Source organism: Cryptosporidium andersoni, assembly GCF_001865355.1.
Source record: "Cryptosporidium andersoni isolate 30847 chromosome Unknown contig_9, whole genome shotgun sequence".
Classification (NCBI taxonomy): domain Eukaryota; phylum Apicomplexa; class Conoidasida; order Eucoccidiorida; family Cryptosporidiidae; genus Cryptosporidium; species Cryptosporidium andersoni.
Window position 1 is genome coordinate 66,796 of NW_027122820.1, and position 19,781 is coordinate 86,576.

Below are 19,781 nucleotides of genomic sequence, written 5' to 3' on the forward strand. Positions count from 1 at the left end.
CATGCAGAAAATAATCCACTTATATGCTCATAATTTTTAGTTAATCTGGTATTTTACAAAGATATCCATTAATCTAAGTATTTTCTAAATAAAACATACAACTTAGCATTTATAAGGCTGCTTATGTGTAAAGTTTGAAGGATAGTAGGTACTATCCTAGATAATAAGTGTAACAACCTTGAATTAGACCTCAATAAATTTATTTCTTACAAAATCTGCTAAAAATTTAATAGAATATATGGGGTTTGCTTTTGTTTTACACTTAATAATAATTGAATTGGTTTTAATTTCTATCATATTTATGAGGGATCATGGACTAGTTTTTGCAACTGATCCATATGAACAGAATGGAAAGATATTACAGGGTAATATACCTCATAAACCAAAGAAGTTACTGATATCTAGTAGTAATATTAAAAATAAGGTTCCAAAAAAAACTCGGAAAAAAGGAAAGAAGAAGACAGATAATAGATTATCCCCAATACTTGAATCAAGAATATCATCCACAATACCTGATGCAGTTATACCAATAAAAAAAGGGCAAACACACTATGGTATTGTCCCAACATTTGGAGTACTCACCCCAGGAATACACGAAACTATTTTGGGATATAGATGTACTCCAAGTTCATTATGTTCTAATTCACCAGTATTACTAGAGAATAATGATAATCAAACAATATCTAGTCAATTTAACGAATATATATCATTAAAATTAAGGTGTTTGTCACATCCAGATGGATTTATAACTATGTTATATCCCTCTAAATCTGTAGTACAGCCTTTAGTTGAAGAAACAATTAGAACAGAAGTACAAGAAAGAAATATAAAATCAGGTTCAAATAAGCTAACACTTAAAGTTTCTTTAGTAGATTTTGCTTCTTCTGAGGGGCTTTGTGCTCACTTATATCCACTAGTTCGGTGTGAGATTATAACATCTAATATGTCATCATTATCATATAAACCATGGGTAGTAGTTAATGGATATCAATGGCATATAGTTGGAGGTACTTATGGTAGAGTTGCATTTGGTTTTATAGATTCTTCAGATATTGTTATGAATCTTCCTCAAACACGATTTTCATTGTACTATAGATTACCAAAACTGTTGAGGAATTTCAGAGTATTATATCATGGTTCAAGTAAGCTCAAAGCTGGTTGGGTTAAATCGGGAGTAAAAATGGCAGTAGCTATTAAGACTGCACTTAGAGAAAGACACAAGTCCTGGATGCTATATTGGGAAAGAGAAAGGGAGTATAGCTATAGTTTGGCTCAACAACCTTTTGTATTATCAGGTAATTTGTTACAATTAACTCCAACATTGTTCACTATTCATACAAATTCGGTTCATAATGAAGAACAAAAATTATTTCCACCTTTATACTCTAATAATAATATGGGGATCCATAGTGAAATTTTGATTATGGAAAATCTACATGTTAACAGGATGTCTGATATAAGAAGATTTTTATTTAGTAATAATATTATTAACACACTTGAGTCTTTAACTACTGAGTGGATGGAATCTAAAAGTAATAATATAGATTGGATTGAAATTTTGAAGTTAACCAGACATGAATATCTTATTAACAATCTTGGTCCATGGAGCTTGTGGTACTTTTCTGTAATGAGTATATTCTCAGCTTTGATAGCATCACTTAGTTCTTTCCAAATGACTGGTCAATATATCCTATATCATTGTGATTTAAATGAAAATAATATTTTATTTATTACTTCTATGCCAATGTTGAGAAATTGGAATAAATTTGATAGAAGTCGAATTCTTGATGAATTTAAAAGGTTGCTTATGCTTACCCCAAATGATATACGTTTTGTTGATTTTTCATTTGTATGGTCAGGGAAGGATATAAATTCTAGGCATTCACTATCTCCTTGTAAATCACAACAAAATTTACTTTATTCAGATAGTGAGAATATATCAATGATGTTATCCGAATTTTTAAGACAGCATTCTTACAAAGTGCACTTTACAACAGAATCAAAATATAGAAGTGAACTTTTAAAGATACTAAATAGTCTTGCTATTTCACTAGAGAGATATGATGAATGGTTAAAGGCAACTGATAAGTATAAGGGTCCATTTAATGATTGGTGGCTATCTTGGGAACCATATTATGGACCTAATGCTAAACATTCTATTACTGATAGCATAGAAGCTCTACTTATCGGGTGCAGTCAATTAACGCAATTTCATAATTATGGTATTGAAGAGGAGCGAAAAAGTCGCAGAAAACAACCAACTTGCTTTAGTATAGAAGCTTATCTACGTGGTTACTACTTCTTCAGTTTTACTCAAATACAACTTGCAATGTGTGTAATACGCAATATCAAAAATTTGAGTCATACTAGCAATATAAAAGTCTTTTCATATTTTGAATTTGCAATTTATATGATCAAGATATATTTATTATTCAAAGGTTTTGGAATGACAAATGACCTAAGATCAGTATCTTCTATCCAAACAAGTAGCCCAGCTGAAGGTTTAGGAACTCCTCAACTAACTGTTTTTACTAATACAGAGGTTTACCTCTCTCAAAACACATATAATATCCCTGCATCAATATGGAATCAGGTATGTCCTACAAGTTTTCCTGAATTATCTTCTATTTGTACTGATATTTACAAATGCACAATTGAAAGCCTAAACAGAATAGATCTTACTTTCAACGAAAATATTGGTCCTAATATTCAAGAATCAATTGATGGTTCAATTAAGGAGTCTAATATTATTGAAGCATTTATTCAGTTTTGTCATAATGCTGAATTATCTGAAGAAGGAATTCTTATGGCCTTAAGACTTAAATTTAGATTTACGGAAGATTTACTTCCGACACTTAGCGATACTCAAATTACCAGTATTGTAAAAGTGCTATTAAATAACACTGAGGAACCTATCAATGAAAAAAATATCTCTATAGCTTGTAAAGGCAAAAAATTCATCAGTATGTTTAACGAGTTACTTCATTTTAATATTTCAGATGATTTCATCATCAAGTTTTGTGATATGTATATGAAGAACATAAACAATCTATTTGTATACATTAACTAAAAAGGAGAAAATCTACCTATATATCTTCTGTCTCATTTATTATTAGTCACTAGATTTTTTTTTGGAATTATGAATCTTGAACAATTAAACCTATTATAGAAGTGACATTCTAATATTGGATTACTTAAATAATAAATTTATTCGACTTTCTTTAGTAACAAAGATAACTTGTCAAATATCATTGTAGTCTTAAGTAATTAAATAAATTAGGTATTAAGTCAAAAATGTTCTATTGTCAAGTTTAATACTTCACAAAGCTACAGATCTTGATTTGATATATATTTAGGTTAATATAGACGAAATCTCGTTAGATAAAATTGACTAATGTACTCCAGTGAATTAATAGTAAATTCCATGTTTTAGTTCTGATATTTCAAAATCGATATTTATCCCTTGTATAATTATCCTATATTACTAATTATAAATTGGGATGTTGATAAAACCTAAAGGTTTAATTAATTGATCACATAATCCCTGCTTTATAAAGTCTTTGTTTTTAGTTTTTATACCCTGATCTTGACATTCTACATGCTTAGGAAAATGGACTCTTTCTTCTCCATCATCATCATAAAACTTCTGCCTTATATATTGATATAAAGCAGGATAATCTGGATGTTTCTTATATTTTGAACTTACTAGATTTTTATTTCTGCAATTTTCTTTTGGACTCTTCTCATTAATATTAAAAGATATTTCTGTATATATATTTATAAAAAGCATGCAAACTTCATAAACTTGTTCTTCAGACTTATCATAGAGAATTTCATAATTTTTAGTATCATCTTGCTCATATTCATTTAAAATTCTTGAAACTTTAGTTAAAGATATCAAAAATTGTAAACCTAAATTCTTTTGACCTGTAATAGTAGGTTCTACTCTAAATAAAAATCTTAAGCCAACTAATAAAAAAGATAATGAAAAATTCATACCATAATATAACTTATGTATCCAACGATCTAACAAAAATTCTTCTATTTCAAAAGTCTTCAATGCATCATTAAAAGTCTTAGAGATATTAATAATTCTTCCTAAAGATCCATTTAGTTTCTTAATTGTCTCCAGATTTATATTTTTTAGTGACCCTCTCGATAACACATTTTTAGATTGTCTTTCTAATGTCTCATCACTTTTTTGATTCATAAAATTGTTGTAAATTAAAAGAAGAGTATCTTCAGGACTTTCATATATATAACTAAAACCCTGTATATTTTTAGAAACACCTCCCAAATCATTAAATTTATTCTCTAAAATTTTATTATCATCATTTAAACAATTTATTATCAACTCACAATGATATGGGTAAAGTGTTATTATTTCACCACTTGTCAAGTAAAAATTATAAAATTCTTTATCTATGAAGTCTGGAGGAAAACATGTCTTTAAGTTTGAAGTTGCGATATTCCAGTAAATAAAAAGTGTTAAACGAGATGCATCCCAAAAAGAAATTGATGCTTCAGTTGATAATCTCAAGTTATGTGAAGATTTTAAACCTATAGTACTATTCTTACTTATACTTGTAATATTTTTACGAATACACATACCTACTCTCATTATACGATAACTAAACATAGAATATCCTCTTAAATATGCTTCAAATGATATACAAGGCTCTTTTTGAGATATATTATTAGATTTTAAAACATCTTGTAAATAATCACAAACCTTCATAATACCCTCAAATTCTTCATTAAGAGAATAGGTAGAAACATCCGTAACATCTGTACCATAACGTCGCCACTGTTTGTACCACTCTATAGCCCCACCTACATAATAATTAGAGATTCTTCTCCATTCTGGAATATTTGAAAGAGTTTCAGCTAACTGAATTGATTTCATATGAACTTCACGATATTTAGAAGTTTGAATTGGAGTAGGTTCAAATGGATAGATATTTAATTCAAACATATACCCAACTAGTAGTGCATTCAAACTTTCTGTATCTGCAATACATCCTTTAAATTGTGTAGAACAGGGACCTGGAGAATTACGTTGACCTCGTTCTTGAGGTATCCATGAAAACATAAAATCAATAATGTTAATAGAATCTAATGTTATAAGTCTTCTCATCTCAGTAAATAAAATACGGGATGGGATTTGATTTGATATACTTCTAACAATAATATTATTATCATGCAGATCACAATGCATATATAAAAATCTCCCTGTCATTGAAAATGTTGAGATCAAAGATAACCAAGTATATAATAAAAATAGGGCATTATTAAACCAACCATACCAATCATCTGTCATATTATAATACATTACAGCTGTAGAAGATTTTATTCTCTTTCTAACCTCATGTAAATGTAAACCTGAGGCATATTCCATTATAAGAAAATCGGATATAGAATTTGATCTATTCTTAATATCAGGGATTAAAGGAGAAGCAGATAATGTATATTTTGAAGTTCTTGAGTTATTAGGACCTTCATTATCAATTATATTTAAAATATATAATGAAAATACTCCAAGAGAAAAATGAACATGTTTACCATCCACATACCAAGCTTCTGAAGAAGAAAGTTGTAATGAAAATTCTCTCTCACGTACCCAAAGATTCTCAAAAACTGATGGTTGTCTTACTAAACCTTTAACTGCAGCATAAACTACTGTACCTGGTAATAACCATCCAGATGAATATCTTCCATTACCATGAAAATAAATACCAATATTCCCTACAGAAGTATTTGTGGGTCGAAAAAGTTTATAAAACTCAGAGTTCTCATCAAATACTAGACTTTTATCTGAATTTACAATTAAAGATAATATTGTTTGTATACTAGGATCAATTATGGAATCAAGTTTTATATTTGTTCTTAAATCACTTCTCAAATGTGTATATGTATTAGAATTTAAATCATTTATAGATGGAGTTATAATATAACCAGGTGCAACTTTTGCATGTGCTCCTTTAAATATATACCAAGAAAGATTATCATCATTAAATATTGCAAGATTATTAGAAACTGATGAATATTTCTGAGAATATTTCCTCATTAGACAATTAAAAATAGGGTGAAGATGAGCACAGAATAACTCAACTGGAGCTATTAGTGGTAATTTATCATTATCTGTACTATTTTTCTCACTAATCTTAGTAATATCTATTAGTTTCTTAAAAGATTGAGCATCATATAAAGTACCATTTATAGGGTCTATTGATGTCAGGGGAAATATTCCCTTTGGAGCTACACTTCTTGAGGGATATGTTGACCATTGATTAAGTATATGTAATGGGCTTAATTCCAAATTATCCCTACCTTCAATAAATATTGTATTTAATTCAATAATATGGAAAAAAACCAAAATTACTATAGAACTTAATTTATTCTTCACATAATAGAAGCACATATTATCTAATAATTAAATATTTAATTTGTAATATGGAAAGCTTTATAATCATTAAACTTTAATAAAGAGACAAATCTTTATACCCCTTAATACTTTTAAGTTATCTCTTAAATCAAATATTAATTATAAATTCTTCATATATTAATTTTTAAAACAAATTATAATTTATTATCCATAAAAAGGTGATAATTGAGATTTCTTCTAACTTCAATTTATTTTATTATACTTTATTAATTACGTAATATAGACCCCTGTCTAAATAGCACGGGTATCAACAATTTGGCGCCTACATACTAATATAGCGCTTGAATTTTTTTTTTTTTGTCAATAATTATGCACATTTAAAATATTAATAAATACTTAATATTTACACATTTTTAAATTTTATATGATATTTATATATTTCCTTATATTTGAGATTTATTATATAATTTTATATTGTTACATTATACTTCAAAAACATCCAATTTCGTACTTTATTGTAATATTATTTAAGAGTATATTTTTCAATAAATATAACACCTATAATAACAATAATTAATTGGATCTTAGATCATTTAATATTTTTAAACTAAAAATATATCGATACTATAGGGGATATATAAATTAAGGACATAAAACTTTATAGACATTATACTATAATAAATTGATTTTAGAAATATCAATTGTTTGGTTCTAAATAAGAATTGTTTAAACTATTAAATTTACGTTTAATTTTAAATTTAGATGTATCTTTATTTAAAAGAAAGTGAATCTTTTTGTTTATAAATTGTGTATTTTTTAAAAGAAATCATTTGTATATAATTTATAAATATAAATAATTTTAAACAAGTTTAAAAAAGGGTATATTTAGAAGATTTTATCAAAATACTTTGGAAAATTTAAAGTATTATATTTTTTAAAAATTTCCAAAACTCTTGATTCAAAGTTTTAACAATTAAAAGGGGGGGGTAGTTATAAATAAAGATTTATTCATAGAAATAAAGTGGATTTTATTAGATAAATACATTAAAAAATAGGAGATAATATAAAATATGTATTGATTATAATAGAATCCTTTTTTGGGAAAAAAACATTAAGAATTAAAGATAATAAAAAATGGAAATAATGTGAAAAGTAAATAAGCAACTTATTTTATTAAATTTAAAGAAATATTACAGATTCCAAAAAAGTTTTGATATTTACAATAAATTATTAAATAAGTGAAATAAATAATTTGAAATATACTATTAGTAGGGAATAGTCTTAAAATAAATCCCAAGATTGTGTTTAAATAAAATTACATTTAGAAGTTAAAATATATTACAATAAAATATTAAATAATAGTATTATAATATATGGATTAAGAAAATATATAGACAATAAATTTACATGCCTAAATTGTATACATTATCTAGATTAATTGAACAATTTCCCCTTTTTTTTTGCAAAATACTAAAGATCTAATACTAGTATTCCTGAAAAACTCTTATGTTTCAATATAAAATAATTAATTTTAATTTATCTTTATCTTTATTTTGCACTTTGTACTACATTTTACTCTTCAGCTGGTTTATTTGTTTCTGTTGTATACCCTTCTGAAGTTGACTCTGGTTTTGTTAATAGTACTGGTTCATTTACTTTTGAATCTCCTTCTTTATCTATTTCTTCTGTTTCCATTAGTGGTTTTGATATATCTTTATTTGGTTTTTTCATAGCTTTAGCTAATTCAGCCTTCTTTTCGGCTAGAATTCTCTGCCTTTCTATATCATTAGGTGGTTTACTATCAGATTTTGCTACCGGTTTAGAAGAACTACAACCCATCTTCAAAACTTAATGACTGTAAATACAGATATCTTTTAGAATAGCTTTAAATTTATACTTATTTATACTTATTAAGAGGAAACAGTTTAGTGTAGTCAATTACGTATGCATAATTACTCCATAGGAGGGTGTACGCACAAACCAACAATAGACACAGTAATAATACAGATGCATGCACACAGACGTATCTTTTTTTAAATGTTGAATGTCAAAAAGACGCAACTGATTAGAGGTGGGACCAGGTAAAAAAAAAAAAAAGTTAATAAAATAATAAAATGTATGTAATAATAACAAAAGAACTAAAGGAAATTTTGAAATAATAGTTAATATAAATATATATAAGAGATTAATTAGATTTAGATATATATAATTAATTAGATTTTCTATAAAGGGACTTATTAAAATATCTAAAAATTTTTAGTAACTATATTTAATTATACTTTATTTTTATATGAATAATAATAATTTATTAGACCTAAAGATTATATGATTATAAAATATAAATAATTGAAATAATTTATTTTTTATTTTTTTATTTTTTTGAAATTAGTGAAGTTGAATGCAAAATATTAAAGTGATTTTAGAGTTATTAATAAAATATAAAAAAAGTAATACTAGAAAATTATTTTTATATTATTAAACAATATTAAATATTGATAACCGATTATATAGAAGATGAAATAATATATTTAATTGGAATAGATTAAAATTAAGTTTATAATAAATTAATTATGACCTTTTCTAGATGCAGTTATTGATCCAGTTGATGGAGGTGGTGGGATATAAATATTTTTTACAAGTGTTGTGTATTGTAATATTGCTAATTGATTAATACTACTCATATCTTGTGTAATATCTTCTCCAGTTTTTCCAGTTGTTATTGATGAAACAAGAGAATTATATATATTTAAAAATAATGAATTCCCTTGTGTAACTATATTCCATCTCATAGAGGAGTAGAAAGTATTTGATTTTTCACCTTTAATTGAGTTAAATGGGGTTTTAAAAAATTTATCCAATGCAGAATTACGATCATTATCTGATAATGTCTCTATTAGTTTCTCTATTGACTGATATTTTTCAAATTGATGTGTACCAATGGTTAGAGAGTGTGGAATATGGAATTGGAATATTGTTTCTGAGACAATTTTTGTATCAATAAATGGGTGTGTTAGTAGCTGATTAACATTTGGTCTATTTGCTGGGTCCCACTGAAGTGCCCATTGTAGTAAATTTCTGAGTGAATCTAGCCATAATTTATCATCGTTTGATTGTAATGAAAATGTATAACCAATTTCTTTTGGAAATACAATTTTACCTTGATCACTTTGTAAAAACATAAGTATTTCATGTGGTGCAACATTTGACTTATTTGATGAGTTAGAATTTTTTTTTACAGTTGAAGGAAGTGGGGGACCTCCATTATTAGATCCATTATGTTTAGATTTACTTTGAATTGGTTGAAATAAATGACGTTTGTAGACAATACGGTATAGTATAGCACCTAAGGACCATATATCAGCTGTACGTGACATTATTTGATTTGGCATACGTAATTTGGATGCTGCTGCAAGTGCAAATTTACTACTTGAAATTGAAACTGGGCGTACTGTTTCTGGTGCCATAAATGGTAGTGATCCTACAGCTTTATCTCTAAAAATATGAGTTGTATCATCTGCAATTGGGCGTGATATACCAAAATCTATTATTTTTACTTTTTTTCCTGTAATACAAAAATCTTTTCCATTATTCCCAGCTAAATCATTTAAATTATCATTTAAATGATCTATATCTTCAACAAAGACAAAATTTGCAGGTTTTATATCTCCATGTACAATGCGTAAATCATGGACATCTTTAAGAGCTAATACCATTTCTGTCCATATTTTTCTTAGTACTTGAATACTTGGTAGTAGAGAATTCCCTTGTAATATTCCATTTAAATCTTTAATGCCCAACTCCATAACAATATCTATTGCTCCACAACCTAGTGCTATTTCATAGTCAATTAATTGAATTACATGTGGACATCCTCGCATCTTCTTTAATAAGTTGACTTCTTCTGTAAACATGAGTAGTAATTGTTCTTCTTCATTTTCATCCTCTTCTTCATTTTCTATTTCTTCACCCTCAGCTTCCATATTAGTTCCTTGAAGTAATGAATTCCTTCTTTGATTACTTTTTCTTTCAGAGTTCACTTTATATCCTGGACTTTTTCTTGCATCATTCATATTTTTGTTATAAAAATTTTTATTAGTATGATCAATATTTTCTGATTCACTCTTGTTATGGTTATGCAAGCCAGTGAATACCCTAACACATTTTAATGCATAAAAATTATTACTATCACATTCACGTACTTTGTAGACTTGAGAAGAACCACCTTTCTGTATAGATGACAAAATTTCATAAGTTTTTCTATTAACTTCAATTTTATATCCTGGATATTTCACTGCTGGTTCTAATGAATATTTACAAACCTCTGGAGGTTGTAAAGGATTAGAACGATTAGTTGTGCTAATATCAGCTTCATTTATTGAATATTCTATTTGTTGTTGCTCAGGAACAATATTAAAACCAATTTTTTTATTTGACTTAATTTTTGGATCTATCTGTTCACTATTTAATATTTGATTTTGTTGCTGGATATTATCAATATTTTGAGGTTGAAATTCATTTTGTGATATCTGTCTTCTTATTGGAATTGGAGTTTTAAGGTCACAACTATTTGTTGTATATGAATCACCTTGTATATATGAAGTTGAAAAATTATTGCTAGCATTATGCTGGGTAGAATATGCAACATTTATTGTATCATTTGTTTTGGATCCTGCAGGAGTAGTAGCTGTTGTTGAGCTTAAAGAAAACACATGAGCTCTTCCACCAATTCTCTTCGAAGGTACATATCTTATTGTTGCTCTTTGTTCTGGTGGTTTGACTGAATTATTACAAGTAGAATCACCAATAGGTGACGTCTCTGTATTGGCTGATGCAGAAGATGATGAGGAAAGTGACAAAGTACTAGGATGTGTATTTGTATCATTCTCCACAATATTGTGAACTGGAGAAACACCCATTCCTGGTTTATTTTTTTGTATAATAGACGTAAATTGTGTTGTCACAGCAGTTAATAAGGCACTTGGTTCTGCATTGTAAAATCTTCCTTGCTCAATTTTTTGCAGAGCTTTTGTAGCAGCATTAAAAAGTAATGTAGAGTTTGGTAAACTATTTGGTTTCCTTGAATAATTTAGAAAATCCAAAACAGCCCACAATCCCCAAATCCTCGCATCTTTCTGACCAATAGACTGTAGAGATATTTCATTCAATAGATCGGTACCTATGTCTAAGTCACATAATTCACTATTATTTTCACACTTTGATAATGAACTCCAGCAGCTTACAATCGTAGCTTCCAAGAATAGTTCCGCATGCTTTTCGGTCCATTCCATTGATGTTCTTAAGTTAGCTGTATTAACAGCATTACGATACACGTATGATAAACTTAAGGATATTGTTGATGGGATTTCACTGGGTCTACATAACCCCCAATCTGGAGGAGCTGAAGATAAATTAAATGGGAAAGAGCTTCTTACTAACCTATATAATTTACCATCACATGCCTCATGGTGTAAAAATGCCAGAATACCTGTTATATCACCTTTAGGTAATTCTGAAAGACGACGTAAATCACGCTCTATCACGCTGGTCCAGTCCATTTTGGTATTCCATTACACCCTAGTTAGTTATTATATATATTAAATAAATAGATAACCAAAATCCCAATTTTTCCTTGATTATTTTATCCTTTTAGCTATTTATCTTGTAGCTGTTTATTCTAAGTTTCCCACAGTTTGAGATGCCTGAGGCGCTACTTTTCAACGTACTCGCATTTACTAAATAATGAGCAAAAGTAACACTTTCTTGAGTTTTAACTTGAATAATTTCTATAATTTATTGATATTTATTTTTTTAAAATACATTAATAGCATATTCAACTTTTAGATATTGGTCTAGTCCTATCCACATTGCATGCATGCAAATACCGGTATATCAACTTTAAATACTTGCGTAAACCGTTACAAACAAAATAAATGACTATTAAAAGAAAATAAGTATACTAAATTTAATAATTAATTTACTTATTTATATCAATGAAAAGTGATATTCCCACTTAAAGAAATATACTTTAGGTACTAGTGAGGTTAAAGAGTTATGGTTTAAAAATAAGTAAGATATATACAAAGAAATAAAATATATAAAGTAAATGATATTGGTGGATTTGAGAAATCAAAATTAACTCGTCAACGAGAATAGTTTCTTTTAAGTAGAAATATTTTGATCGTAAAGCGGCCTCATCTGATACAGAAAAATGCAAAATTAAAGATACAAGTATCTAAGTTTAATATATTACAGAAACTTTTAAATAACTATTTTATAACACATATACATATGAAAAAAATTTTTTCAACCATTGCAAACTCTGAATCTCATCCATTTCTTAATCTACTATCTAGATTAGAAGGATCTAGTTATTATTTTTCTCTTAAGAAATTGAATGATCCAAGGTTATATAAATTGCCGTATTGTATAAGAATTTTACTGGAAAATTTGATAAGAAACTGTGATAACTATTTAATCAAAAAGGTAGATATTGAAAATATATTAGACTGGCGAAATACTTCAAAAAAAGGAAATGTAGATATTTCATACTTTCCCTCTAGAGTCTTGTTACAAGATTTTACTGGTGTACCAGCAATTGTAGATTTGGCAGCAATGAGAGATGCAATATTAAGTAAATATGGGCTATCACCTGAAATAATAAATCCAAAAGTACCAGTAGATCTAGTTATTGATCATAGTGTCCAAGTAGATTTTTATGGGAGAAGTGATGCTGTTAAAAAAAATTTGGAAATGGAGTTTTATAGAAATAAAGAGAGATTTGAATTTCTTAAGTGGGGGAGTAAATCTTTTGATAATTTAAGAATTGTACCTCCTGGATTTGGTATCATTCACCAAGTAAATCTTGAATATCTTGCTAGAACAGTTTTCAAAATACCATTGGAAAAGGAAGAAATAGACAAAATAAATATAGATGGTGTAAATATATCAGAATCTGACCCAAATATTCTATATCCTGATTCCCTTGTAGGAACAGATAGTCATACAACAATGATTTGTGGACTTGGTATACTTGGTTGGGGAGTAGGTGGACTAGAAGCTGAAGCAGTGATGCTTGGCCAGCCAATAACAATGAATATACCGGAAGTTATTGGAGCTAAATTAATTGGAAATTTACAGCCAGCTGTAACTAGTACAGATATTGTGTTAACAATAACATCCATATTGAGAAAAAGTAATGTAGTCGGGAAGTTTGTTGAATTTTTTGGTGATGGTATAAAACAGCTAAGTGTAGAAGATAGGGCAACAATATCCAACATGTCTCCAGAATATGGTGCAACTATTGGTTATTTTTATCCTGATGAGTATAGCATATATTATCTTTCGTCAACAGGAAGATCTAGTGAAACTGTTCATTTTATCCAAAAATATTTGGAAGAACAATGTCTAGGCAAATTTACAAGTAGTTCTATTAGTGAATATTCTCAAGTTGAGTATAGTGAAGTAATTGTGATTGATTTAAGCATGATTGAGCCTTGTGTAGCAGGACCTAAAAGACCACAAGACAAGGTCACACTAAAGGATTTAAAGCAATCATTCCAAACTGCATTGTATGCACCACTATCAAAATGTGGATTTGCTGTGAAAAAGACAGATGAAGGGTGTAAAGTTGTTAGTAATTACAATAGTAATCTAGATTTGGCTCATGGATCAATTGTATTGGCTTCAATAACGTCTTGTACCAATACATCTAACCCTTTAGTAATGATTGGGGCTGGATTACTTGCAAAGAGGGCAGTTGAGAGGAATTTAAAAGTTCCTAAATATATAAAAACATCTTTTTCTCCAGGTAGCCATATTGTAGAGAAATATTTGCAGATAAGTGGACTGTTGCCATATATGGAAAAATTGGGATTTTACACAGTGGGTTACGGGTGTATGACATGCATTGGAAATAGTGGGAATTTATCAGAAGAAATAAGCAATGTTATAAAAAATAAAAATCTTGTTGCTGTATCAGTTCTGAGTGGAAACCGTAATTTTGAAGGCAGAGTTCACCCTTTAACAAAAGCTAACTATCTTGTATCTCCACCTTTAGTTATTGCATTTGCTTTAGCTGGTAGGATTAATATAGATATGACTAGTGAGCCATTAGGAATAAATAATATTTCTGGAGAGGAAGTTTATTTAAAAGATATATGGCCTAGCAGAGAAGAAATTTTAGAACTGGAATCTAAGATTATTACTCCAAAGTTGTTTAATGATGTATATTCTACTATTCCAAAAGGAACTGAACAATGGAATTCTTTAGAGGTTAAAAGAACCCCAATATTTAAGTGGAATTCCGATTCAACATATATCCACAAACCACCTTTTTTTGATGATAAATTATTAAAGGTTCCAATAAATACAAAACTAGAAGATATTTATTGTCTCCTTAATTTAGGGAACTCTATAACGACAGATCATATTTCTCCAGCAAGTGATATCTCTCAAATATCTCCAGCAGCAAAGTATTTATTGGGAAGAAATGTTAGAGCTATTGATTTTAATACTTATGGGGCTAGGAGAGGTAATGATGAAGTAATGGTCAGAGGTACATTTGGAAATGTACGAATAATAAACAAAATTTTATATAAAGAAAATTGCAGTGACACTACAGAATTACATCAGAATATTGAAGGACCGTACACATTATACATACCAAATAATGAAATTCTACCAATATACGATGCTGCACAAAAATATAGGGAAAACAATCAACTACCATTGCTTGTGATTGCTGGTAAGGAATACGGAAGTGGGAGTAGTAGAGATTGGGCAGCGAAAGGTCCTCGATTGCTTGGAGTTCAAGTAATTATCGCTGCAAGCTTTGAAAGGATACATAGAAGTAATTTAATAGGTATGGGCATTATACCACTTCAATTCCTTGAAGGTGAAAATGCTGATACTCTTGGTCTTGATGGTACAGAATTATTTTCAATAAATTTATCTGAAGAATTTAAACCCAGAGATAAAATTGAAGTAAAAGCAAGAAAACGAGGAACTGATAAAGAAATAGTATTTAATACTATCTTAAGACTAGATACAAATATTGAAATTGAATATTATAAGCATGGTGGAATCTTACCATTTGTATTAGACAAAATTGCAAAGGAATATTTAAGTGGAAAATAAAAATTTTATTATAAACTTTATTAGTTAAGTTAAAAATGATTGACATAACCAGTTTACTGATTCTAGGTCGAAAGGCATGTCTTCACTTGAGATTGCATTTTTGCCAGCAAAATAAGCTGGATTTACTGCTATATCTATAGATGCATTGAATGCTTCAAGTGATGTAGGACTATCATTTGAATATATTTTCGGTCCTACTTCTCTGATTAAATTATCATATTTATCACGAAGTTGCAAATATCCAATATCTCCAAGTTGTGGAAATACGGAATTTCTGTTATCAGATTCATCAGAATTTATTGTTGATGGAGTGTCATTCCCATGGCTGGTAATATTTTTAATAATAAACTTGAGTTTTGTCAAATTTTGTGCTAAGGAGAAGTCAAATTCAACATTATCTCCAACATTTGCATAAAATTGGGGCATCATATGATAAACGGGCTTCCATAAATTTGTCTTTTTAAAATATATTTGGGATGAAGAATTTTCTTGATTATTATCTTGATTTTGTAACTCAATGTATCTACTGCTATTCATATGATTTTTGAATGGATTAGTGGTTAATATATTTTCACTATTAAGCCATATATCGAAAAATACAACTAATGAATTAATTCTTCCACTGCTTGTAATATTTATAATGATATTATTTACCCAGTTTTTTAGTTTATTAAATCCACCTGGGATCAAATCAATTGTCAAAATATGGAATATTTCACTTCTATCATAAATAGGAGTATTATTAACATACTTTAATGCGTTCCATTGCAGTGGCCCATCAAATCTATATGTATCCCAATCACTCGTATTCACTCCAAAAGTTGAATCATTTCCAATTTGTGTAACTATTCCATAAATACATAATTTACAAGGTACTGGCAATGATGTTTTTAAGACTGTATTACGTAAAACTCCACTTTGAAATACAGTGCTCCATAACGGAATAATTCCTTCACTTAAGGCATCATGATCGAAATTCATACCAGTGAATAACCTTGCTTTTTCTTTTATTGTAATATACATCCCATTATTATTATTTATAGAAGAATTTGAGGACTCTAAAATTATTTGTCGTACATCTCCATTGTGAAATGAAAGCCTTTCATTTAATTTTTTGTTTAAAAGATATTTTGTAGTAGTATCATTTTGGATCCACCTATAAAAATTTACTTTACTGATTCTATGCTGTTCACTAGTATTACTATTATCTTCCAAAGTATTGATAGATTTCCAATACTTTGATTTTTGAATAGATGGATCCTTTGAAATAATCTCACGTTCATATAGTGGTTTTACATCATTTTTTATCACATCACACAATAATGTAAATAAATTATCCTTAATCAACTTCTTATATAGCTCTTGTAAGTTTGGGAAATTTTCAATCGCTGTAAAGTGTACATCAAGTTTATTCCAATTAGGGAAAAGATTGTGTTTAGGAGTTTTATTAATATTGGAACTTGCATATAATAATATCATTGGTAATAGTGCAGCAGGACTTGAAGACGATATTATTCCCTCAAATAACTTGGAAGGTGAATTTGAAGTTGATGACTCCCTAAAAGTCTTTATTAGTACTTTTATCCACATATTTAGTGATTCTACATCACATAGATTCTCTAGAACAGGACGAGGAACAGAACTTGAATGTAAATGTATTATTGGAATATTTATATTTGTATTATCATGTTCAGGATTTGATAAAAGTGTGATTATTTCGCTTAATGGCTGTAATAATATTCTGGAATGCTCAACTCTACATTCAAATTTAATATTTACAGGTTTATATGTATTATTGGATAAAACTCCACCTAACCATTGAACTGCAGAAGGAAAAATATATTTTCCTTCGTTTTCTTCATTACTAAATTGAGGTAAAGTATCTATAATTATTTGTTTATCATGATCAATTGTATTTCTTAAAGCTTTATATGATAATATAATGGCATTAATAGATTTTTTTCCAGGAAGATAATATTCTATACTCCCGTTGTAATATGGAAGATTAGAAGTTGCGCATATACATTTACAGAAAGAAACATTTACCATATTTTCAATAACTTCATTATTTCCTTTAAAAAATTCAAGATTTCTATTATTTACCATATCTTCAATTGGAAATAATCCAAGTGGTATTGGTTCTGTCAAATATTCAAGAGGATAACAAGGGTTTAATGGTTCCCAGTATGGTGACCATAATCCTTCATTTAATCTATCCATACAAATTTCCGATGAGTTAAAGGTATCATCTGCAAATGATTCTTGTCTACAATTCTTTTCATTTAATGAAAAATCAAAGGATGGAATTTTTATATTTGCAAAGTGGATAAATACATTAATATCTGATGGGACAACTATAGATTTCGAGTATTTACTATGAGAGCTAGTACTTAAAGTATTAATACTTTCATCTTCCTTATAAAGACTCCAAAGATTTGCAATTAAACCATAACCTAGTAGACCAGGTTCAAATTGACTTGCATCTATAATTATTGTTCTTGGGAATGACTGTTTCCAAATAAAAGGGTTAACATTTTGCACATTTCCATGAATAACTTTGATTTTCAAATTATTTTTATCTAAATTTTTTGATATCTCCATATTAATGCTATCAATATTCAAATTCTCATCTCCTTCCTTATTATTATTTATTCTATCAGGACTATTTAATTCTTCATTAGATAAACTCTCAGTACTAGTATTAAATTGTAAAATATTTACCCCATTTGAAGATGCCATATTAGCATATAATCTCTGTAAACATGGAGAAAATGGTCTCATTTGAGTAGTAACTAATATATTTACATTATTTATAGAATTATTAATTATTTTCATCATTAAATATATTGGAAGAATCATTGTTCCAGATCCAATAAATAATACAGTACAGGATTCTTCTATAAAAAAATAATTAAGCAATTCGGTCAAGATCTCAATCCAACTTGATAAATATATCTCACTTGTATCCAAATATATATTTATTATCCTCTTATACCAATATATTTCTGATGATAGCTGAACAATTCTAGACATACCTCTAAGTGAATTCTCATATGGTTTTTGTAATCCTTTACTAAGAAACTTCATATTATTATTAAATACCATTTTTTTTTTTCTAGAATTATTTAATGTATTATTTTCGACTACCCCAGTAAGTGTTTGCTTTAAGTTACTTATTTCTTCTTTTGATAGATCTGGTGAAAGTTCTAATTGTAAATCACTGCCTGAAGATCCTATTGTAGAATTTAAATTTTTTGCTGGTAAAGTAATTATATTCTTATTATTTGAATAATTTCCACTTATTTCATTCACAGATTCTATATTCTCTTGATCTTCAAGTTCTTTTAAAATATGTTCAAATCTACTATAATCCACAGTAATTCGTTGTATTGCTGCATTATGATCTGCTTTTTTTTCACATATTCTTATCCAATTCTCTATCTCTTCTTTCACTTTATCTTGAGAATATTTTTCATTTTGTATTTCCCGTTTTAATGCTGCTTTAAATACTATTGATGCTTTATCAAAAATATTCAACAAGTAGAGTGCCTTACCAGCTCTAAACCATGCTTTAGACCATTCTGGATATAATAAAATAGCATCTTTTGCATCTTCAAAAGCTTTCATATAATTCTCCTCACCACCTTGTAAAATAAAACATTGTGATCTATTTGCATATATTTTTGCTTTTTCTATTTTTACTTCCTTCAGGGTATCACAGATATCTTCATCTCTTGAATTCAATGTATAACCAGCTAGGGCTTGTGTAAATGAAGTAATTGCACCTTCATAATTTTTCTGCTTAAATTGTGTCTTACCATGTTCTATCGATCGTGTAAGTGTATAACGAATTAGACCTGGATCCACATCTTTCAATGTTGATTGTATAGCTGTCAAGTTACCATCTTTGTATTCTTGCATAAGACGGCATGCTGTCTGTTCTATGTTAAGCGATGTCATTTTAAAATAAAATTCAAGTAAACTTGTACAATTCTATGATGTATTCGTTGTAGGGTCATGATGCACCGTCCAGTCTTTTGGTATTGCAGAAACCACTTTGGTGCGCTACATTCAAATATGAAAGACAATAATAAATAATCTCACAGTTACCCGCCATAATATTAATTTATTATCTATTAAAATGTTCCAATTTTTTTATAGTAAAATCCTTGTATAAAAACTATTTTTATTAAATATCCTAAATAATATCACTATATTCATTCTTCTAAATATATACATAATGTTTAACTATTTATCTATA

General features: G+C 28.3%; 6 protein-coding genes across 6 annotated transcripts; 2 read left to right on the plus strand and 4 right to left on the minus strand.

The window, feature by feature from the left end:
* Nucleotides 1-238: 238 nt before the first annotated feature.
* On the plus strand, nucleotides 239-3,070 carry cand_016420 (uncharacterized protein; the record flags this gene model as incomplete). The annotated part of the gene is made up of 1 exon (XM_067211876.1): nucleotides 239-3,070. One exon carries the CDS (start codon nucleotides 239-241, stop codon nucleotides 3,068-3,070), a length of 2,832 nt encoding a protein of 943 aa, XP_067069328.1.
* A 414-nt stretch (nucleotides 3,071-3,484) lies between these two features.
* Nucleotides 3,485-6,421, minus strand: cand_016430 (uncharacterized protein; the record flags this gene model as incomplete). Its single annotated transcript, XM_067211877.1, has 1 exon — nucleotides 3,485-6,421. One exon carries the CDS (start codon nucleotides 6,419-6,421, stop codon nucleotides 3,485-3,487), a length of 2,937 nt encoding a protein of 978 aa, XP_067069329.1.
* Nucleotides 6,422-7,957: 1,536 nt separating this feature from the next.
* cand_016440 (uncharacterized protein) lies at nucleotides 7,958-8,224 on the minus strand (the record flags this gene model as incomplete). Its single annotated transcript, XM_067211878.1, has 1 exon — nucleotides 7,958-8,224. One exon carries the CDS (start codon nucleotides 8,222-8,224, stop codon nucleotides 7,958-7,960), a length of 267 nt encoding a protein of 88 aa, XP_067069330.1.
* A 725-nt stretch (nucleotides 8,225-8,949) lies between these two features.
* On the minus strand, nucleotides 8,950-11,940 carry cand_016450 (protein kinase domain-containing protein; the record flags this gene model as incomplete). Its single annotated transcript, XM_067211879.1, has 1 exon — nucleotides 8,950-11,940. One exon carries the CDS (start codon nucleotides 11,938-11,940, stop codon nucleotides 8,950-8,952), a length of 2,991 nt encoding a protein of 996 aa, XP_067069331.1.
* A 733-nt stretch (nucleotides 11,941-12,673) lies between these two features.
* On the plus strand, nucleotides 12,674-15,520 carry cand_016460 (aconitate hydratase; the record flags this gene model as incomplete). Its single annotated transcript, XM_067211880.1, has 1 exon — nucleotides 12,674-15,520. One exon carries the CDS (start codon nucleotides 12,674-12,676, stop codon nucleotides 15,518-15,520), a length of 2,847 nt encoding a protein of 948 aa, XP_067069332.1.
* A 24-nt stretch (nucleotides 15,521-15,544) lies between these two features.
* Nucleotides 15,545-19,480, minus strand: cand_016470 (uncharacterized protein; the record flags this gene model as incomplete). The annotated part of the gene is made up of 1 exon (XM_067211881.1): nucleotides 15,545-19,480. One exon carries the CDS (start codon nucleotides 19,478-19,480, stop codon nucleotides 15,545-15,547), a length of 3,936 nt encoding a protein of 1,311 aa, XP_067069333.1.
* Between the last annotated feature and the right edge of the window lie 301 nt (nucleotides 19,481-19,781).